The following is a 6,361-nucleotide window of genomic DNA, read 5'->3' as shown; positions in this document are numbered from 1 at the left end:
TGAAGGCATTTGCAATGAATCGGGATGAACCCTAATTTCAAAAGATACGAAATTAGGGAGAAAAGAAAGCTAACCGCTGAAGCAAGGCAGTTGGGGGAGAAAACAAAATTAGGCCAAGTGAAAGTCGTAAGCATAAATATCCGGCTTCTAATGATAAATATGAGTCAAGATGTGATAAAAACATTAACAGGGTTCCAATTATCCCCTTTCATTTAAATGGTGTTTATGTTATTTTCCCCCTTTTTTTAATGCAATTAGAATAAATAGTTATTATTTTAAAACATAAGAATTGGGTTAGCAATAAAAAGAAGTATAACCGCGCCAGGTAGGGATCGAACCTACGACCTTCTGCTTAGGAAACAGACGCTCTATCCACTGAGCTACAGGCGCTTCTTTGTTCCATCCATCTTTTTAACTATATGCAAATCTTTACTAAATTCCTATAGGTAATAATTGTATATTTTAAACCTTTTATACATATATCTTAATATAACAGAAATGTTTTTAAGAAAAATAAAGAGTTGAGTCATTACGATTCGATAGGAATTATCGTTTGGATATAAAGTTATAGAATTTTGATAATAACTAAGACGAATAATCCCCTAAAAATAGTCGAGGGATTCAATAAAGAATTGTCTATAGTTTTGGGACTATTTGTATATTTTACAGTAAAATTTAATAGTTTTTTTTTAAGTGAAAATTGAGAGAGTGAGTGTGTAAATATAGGAGAGATTCCTTGTGAATGTCATGAGGTTAGTTTTTAGCATTTGCTTTGATATTTCTAAGAATAACAAACTTCCAAAGATAAACCATGTTATTGCAAAACCACCCCACAAAATTCCAGTGGCTAAAAATCAATCTTTTGTGAAAGAATTGGAAATTGGCATCCCTCAAAACATGAAGACATGGAAGAAGATTAGTTAATTCATTTTGGGGGCAAGCGGGAATGTTCATCATCCAAGAACTTTTCAAGTTCAATGTTGAAGGAGAATTTTGTTTGAACAACAAATTACAAAGTTTTTCTTCATCCTCTTAGTACTTGAAAAGCCTTGGATAATAATAATAATATGGCTGTGGAAGGTAATATCATTTCCAGTTATTTCTCTTGTTTTCCTATGGTTTTAATCAAAGATGCAGATTTTTTGTTGTTTGTGTTTTTGTTAATGCAGAGACGGTAATGGCAGAAAAGGAATGGCCGAGAGGGGTGTTGCAGAATCCTGGGGTTGGATCAGATTCAGAAAGAAAGAGTTGCAGCACCACTTCAAGCTTACCAGTTCCTTCCCAAAAGAACATCAACCTTGATTTTAATGGTTTCCAATTCAAGCAAATATTTGGAACCATCAAGAAGAAAGCGCCCATAAGTTTCTCAATCTTTCCTTTGGCCACCACTTATGAGGTTTCCAGGAAGAACGTGATGAAGAAAATTGCAAAACTTTATGGCACCGAGGTAGATGATGACTGCTGCATCCCCAATGTTAAACCTTCATGGAAGAATTTTACTTACTCTGAGCTTGCTGCTGCTACTGATAATTTCAGTCCCGGTAAGCAAATTATTCACATCTTTAACCCCATTTTTTTATATTATATTTCATGGAAGAATCTTTGATTTGCATTGTAAAACACAATATAGATAAGTTGCTTGGAGAAGGGGGAAGTGCACAAGTATACAAAGGGATGTTATCTGATGGTCAAGTTGTTGCGGTGAAGAAGTTCATCAAGAATGAAAAGGAAAATGAAGAGAGAGCCACTGATTTGCTTTCAGAACTTGGGATTATTACTCAAATTAATCACCCTAATGCAGCTCATTTGATCGGTTACAGCATCGATAAAGGCTTGATTTTAGTCCTTCAATTTTCCCCCCATGGCAGCCTTGCTTCTTTGCTTTTTGGTACTGTGCCATTGCCATTTGCTATTGCCGTTCCCATTGCCATTGCCATTGGACTAATGAGGAAATGTTGATGCGCTACAGGTTCAAATGAGGGCCTTGATTGGAAGAAAAGGTTTAAGGTGGCTCTTGGTATCGCAGAAGGATTGAAATATCTCCATCACGAATGTCCGAGGCGAATCATACATCGAGACATCAAAGCATCCAACATATTGCTCACCGAAGATTACGAAGCTCAGGTACTGCAAACTTTAAATGCGCTCCGGTATGAATAGATTTCTATGGAGTCTAATGTAATGCTTTAGGATTTCATCGGTTCAATGCAGATATCGGATTTCGGTCTGGCAAAATGGCTCCCGGAGAATTGGCAACACCATGTGGTCGATCACATTGAAGGAACATTTGGGTAATGGCATCCATTCCTTTTAATTTCGTCAGTTGATTTTGTCATTGGTATTGGTCATTCTCATAACGTTGGCCCCAGGTATTTAGCACCAGAGTATTTTATGCACGGCATTGTTGATGAAAAGACCGATGTATTCGCATTTGGAGTTCTATTATTAGAGATAATAACAGGTCGTCGTGCCATTGATACATTGTCGCGACAAAGTCTTGTCATTTGGGTACATCTTTTGCACTGAAACTCATTAAAATTAGCAAAACATGATCCGATCCAAATAACTTATTTTTTGCTTCTGATTTACAGGCAAAACCGATGCTGAAATCGGGTAATGTTAAAAACTTGGTGGATCCCCTACTTGGAGACAATTATGATCCAACTGAAATGAAACGTGCAATGTTAATAGCTTCACTGTGCATTAGCCACTTAGCTTCCATGCGACCGAGTATGCAAAAGGTAGCAAAAAGATGTCGGAAACATGTTCGGATATTTCCCTCAAAATTCATGCCGGAAACTTTGATTTTCAGGTTGTAGAGATGCTTAAGGGCGAAGAACAAGATGCTCCAGAGTATCAGCCGAAGAGTTTTGGAGAAGAAGCAATAATCATAGAAGATTGTGACGCTCAAGCTTATAATCGAAGCAGCTATCAAAATGACTTGAATCGTCATATGCAGCTAGTTATGGAGTAATGGATGCTTGATGTTGCTGCTGTTTTTGTTAGTTTTTTTGAGTGAGAGATTCAATCCAATGGACTACGGCCTTGCACTTGCAGGGTGGATAAAGTCCCCATTGAATCAATTCGAAACTGTTTGATCTTCAGTATTTTTTTCAGCTTCCTAAACTGGCTTTTATTTATTCAACAGCCATTCAGACGCTGCAATGATCTGAAGAAACTATCAGAAATCAGATGCAAATGATCCATTTTTTATTAGTTATTTGTTTTCAAAAAACTCATGTTATTAATGGAACCCCTAGCATATAAGATTGTTGCAGCAACACAATATCACATGATTTTCAGAATAACTTCAAACCTTCCTATATGTACATGTTAATATCAAACAATCATTATTTATTTTACTACCAAAATAATTAAAATTTAAAGAAAAAATAATTAAAAATATTAACTATTTAATTAATAAATTTTCATCCTTCAAACAAAACCTTAGAGCAACACTTTGTGGTCTTGGAATGGACATGAAACGTTGAATAACACTCTGCAAGAAAATGGAATGAATTTTGCCAATTTTAGCATGTTGCTCATCTTTTAACATTTGAAGAAGCCTTTGGCAAGACCTTAGAAATATTGAATCCAGGTTTTCTGATTACCCTTGGATATTGGGAGGTGACTATAATGCCACTATGTATCCTAATGAAAGCTCCAACTGTGGGCTTCTGGGTCCTATTACCTCCCCTGACATGATTGACTTCCAAGAACTCTTTCAAGATCTTCATCTACAAGATCATCCTTATTTTGACCCTACTTTCTCTTGGAGTAACAAACAAAGTGAGAACTTCCTTGCTAAAAAAACTTGATAGAGTGTCATTAACTCTCAATGGTTTGAATCTTTTTCTAATTCCTTTGTGGAATTCCTTGCCCCTGGACCTTCTGATCATTGTATGGCTATGGTGACTCTCAACAAAGGTATCCAACTAAACAAGCCCAAGCCTTTCAAATTCTTCAACTGTTAGACCCTTTCACCAAAAATTCTTAGACACTGTTAGGAATTCTTGGCACCAACCTTGTTATGGTAATCCTATGAAGAAGCTTTTCCTCAAGCTTAAAAGGCTTAAAGTTTGCCTAAAAAATATTAACAAGGATTACTACAGTGATATCTCTGCTCGAGTCAAAATTAAAAGGGAAGAGATTGAGAAACAACAAATTCTTACTCTTAGAGGTATTGAGCCAATTTATAAAGAGATCGATTTGCAAAGGGAGCTTAATTCACTCGAGGAAGTCGAGTCTATGTTTCTTAAAAAAAAGCTAAAACTCATTGGTTGAAAGAGGGGGACAAGTGCTCCAAATTCTTTTATTATGTCATATCTACCAAGAACAAACGTGACACCATAAGAGCCTTAGTTGATGACCAAGGCAGAAGGTTGGAATCATTTGATGAGATGTCCTCTAAAGCTATTAATTTTTTCAAAAAACTTTTGGGTTCCTCATACCCTGAAGTTAAAGATTATTTTGATAGTCTTCTAAAAGGTTTGATGCATCATTTTCGTTCCCCTGAACACTACGAGGGGCTCACTAAGGAAGTCTCCATTGAGGAAATTAAAGAGGCAATTTTCAATCAAGGTAATGACAAAGCTCCTGGTCCAGACGGTTATACTCCTCTTTTCTTTAAGAAATCATGGACTGTGATTGAAGAAGATGTGACTGAAGCTATAAATTATTTCTTTCAAGAATCTTTCATCTTTCCTGCATTCAATGCTACTACTATAGCTTTAGTTCCCAAACTCCCCAACCCTTGCAAAGTCTCGGATTTCCGCCCTATATCTTGTTGTTCTGTTATATACAAGTCATTACTAAAATCATTGTGAAGAGGATCTCTCATTTAATTCCTATGATTATTTCTCCTAATCAAACCGCTTTTGTCAAAGGGATGAGTATTGTTGATAACACCCTCCTTGCTTAAGAAATTGTGAAAGGGGGATGAAGAATATTTCTCCTCGGTGTGCTCTTAAAATTGACCTTCAAAAAGCTTTCGACTCTATTCATTGGGGCTTCATTCCTATCATCCTCAATGCCTTAGAGTTTCCAAGTAAACTCATTGACTGGATTTCTGCATGCTACTCTAATGCCTCCTACTCCATTGCATTTAATGGAAGTTTGGTTGGTTATTTTAAATGAGCAAAGGGTCTTAGACAAGGAGACCCATTATCTACTTTATTGTTTGTTCTTGTCATGAATGTTTTATTCAAACTCCTAAATAATGCAGCTGAAAGAGGAATATTTAGCTTTCATCCAAAGTACAAGAAAATAGGCCTGACTCACCTTACTTTTGCTGATGATCTGTTAATTTTCTGCAAAGGTAACCTTGAATCTGTCATGGGAGTTGTTTTTGTTCTTGATTATTTCTATAAGCTATCTGGGCTTAAACTTAATGCTCTCAAGTGTGAGATCTTTACAGCTGGCATCTCTGTTCACTCTACTCAAAATATCATTAACTTTTTTGGTTTCCAACATGGGCTCCTGCTTGTCAGATACTTGGGAATCCCCTTGGTCAGCAGAAAACTCTCTATAAAAGACTGCTAGCCTCTTATTGCTAAGATTCAAGCTAAACTTCACAAATGGTCTAGGATGAAATTGAGTTATGCGAGCAGGCTTGAACTTGTTAAAACGTCCTCTTCAGCGTTGCCAATTATTGGTGCAGGCAGCTTGTAATGCCTCAATCCATCATCAACAAAATTGAGCAAGTATGTTCTAGATATTTCTGGAAAGGGTTAGATATTCCAGCTACAGGAGCTCGTGTTAGTTGGGACACAATATGCACTCCTAAGTCTGAAGGAGCTTTAGGTCTTAAAGACATTAAAACCTAGAATATAGTGTGCATTATCCACCTTATCAAAAAAATCCTTGCCGAGGATGGCTCATTATGGTCGCATGGATTCATTGTTACATAATAAAGCATTCTAACTTTTGGTTCATGGATGAACATTCTTCTTGCAGCTAGAGTCTCAGGAAAATTATGAAGCTTCGAAGTGTCGCTCATCCTCTTCTTTCTTCAGGAGTTACTAGTACTAAATATATTTGGGAGCAGATTTGACTGAAAAACAACAGTGTTCACTGGCAGAAACTCATCTGGTTTCCCCTTCACATACCGAAGCACAACATCATTTATTGGATGGTAGTTCTAGATCGTCTTCCCACCAAAGAAATGTTGCAAAGGTTCGGTCTAGTCACAAACGATCAATGCATAATCTGTTTTGAAGGTAGCGAAACTAGAAACCATCTTTTTACATAATGCAAAATGTCTTCTTCAATTTGAATTCCATTCTACTTCTTTCAGGCATCAGAAAACCTCTTTTAACTTGGTCCAATCTTCTGGTTTGGGCTACAGCGAAATTGAAGGGTA

At 36.6% G+C, this 6,361-nt stretch overlaps 2 protein-coding genes and 1 non-coding gene across 3 annotated transcripts; 2 read left to right on the top strand and 1 right to left on the bottom strand.

The window, feature by feature from the left end:
• Positions 1–317: 317 nt before the first annotated feature.
• TRNAR-CCU lies at positions 318–390 on the bottom strand. Its single transcript has one exon. It is a non-coding gene; the product is annotated as a tRNA-Arg (tRNA).
• A 440-nt stretch (positions 391–830) lies between these two features.
• On the top strand, positions 831–3,067 carry LOC120122672 (receptor-like cytosolic serine/threonine-protein kinase RBK1). The gene is made up of 8 exons (XM_039141794.1): positions 831–1,080; positions 1,170–1,541; positions 1,631–1,888; positions 1,970–2,124; positions 2,212–2,291; positions 2,370–2,508; positions 2,592–2,741; positions 2,813–3,067. Exons 1-8 carry the CDS (start codon positions 1,068–1,070, stop codon positions 2,972–2,974), a joined length of 1,329 nt encoding a protein of 442 aa, XP_038997725.1. The 5' UTR covers positions 831–1,067; the 3' UTR covers positions 2,975–3,067.
• A 1,871-nt stretch (positions 3,068–4,938) lies between these two features.
• On the top strand, positions 4,939–6,024 carry LOC120122722. The gene is made up of 3 exons (XM_039141836.1): positions 4,939–5,113; positions 5,225–5,508; positions 5,956–6,024. The coding sequence occupies exons 1-3, from the start codon at positions 4,939–4,941 to the stop codon at positions 6,022–6,024; spliced, it is 528 nt and encodes a 175-aa protein (XP_038997767.1).
• Positions 6,025–6,361: the final 337 nt, after the last annotated feature.

This window comes from Hibiscus syriacus, unplaced genomic scaffold (genome assembly GCF_006381635.1).
Source record: "Hibiscus syriacus cultivar Baekdansim isolate YM2019G1 unplaced genomic scaffold, ASM638163v2 tig00110387_pilon, whole genome shotgun sequence".
Classification (NCBI taxonomy): Eukaryota; Viridiplantae; Streptophyta; class Magnoliopsida; order Malvales; family Malvaceae; genus Hibiscus; species Hibiscus syriacus.
This window is presented reverse-complemented; position numbering and strand designations above follow the sequence as displayed.

Coding starts and splice junctions, on each gene's coding strand:
- LOC120122672 (XM_039141794.1), top strand. Junction 2,125..2,211: donor CCGAAGATTACGAAGCTCAG/GTACTGCAAACT, acceptor GGTTCAATGCAG/ATATCGGATTTCGGTCTGGC. Junction 2,292..2,369: donor CACATTGAAGGAACATTTGG/GTAATGGCATCC, acceptor CGTTGGCCCCAG/GTATTTAGCACCAGAGTATT.
- LOC120122722 (XM_039141836.1), top strand. CDS start 4,939: ATGAAGAATATTTCTCCTCGGTGTGCTCTTAAAATTGACCTTCAAAAA. Junction 5,114..5,224: donor CTCCATTGCATTTAATGGAA/GTTTGGTTGGTT, acceptor TAAATAATGCAG/CTGAAAGAGGAATATTTAGC. Junction 5,509..5,955: donor GATACTTGGGAATCCCCTTG/GTCAGCAGAAAA, acceptor TTCTTCTTGCAG/CTAGAGTCTCAGGAAAATTA.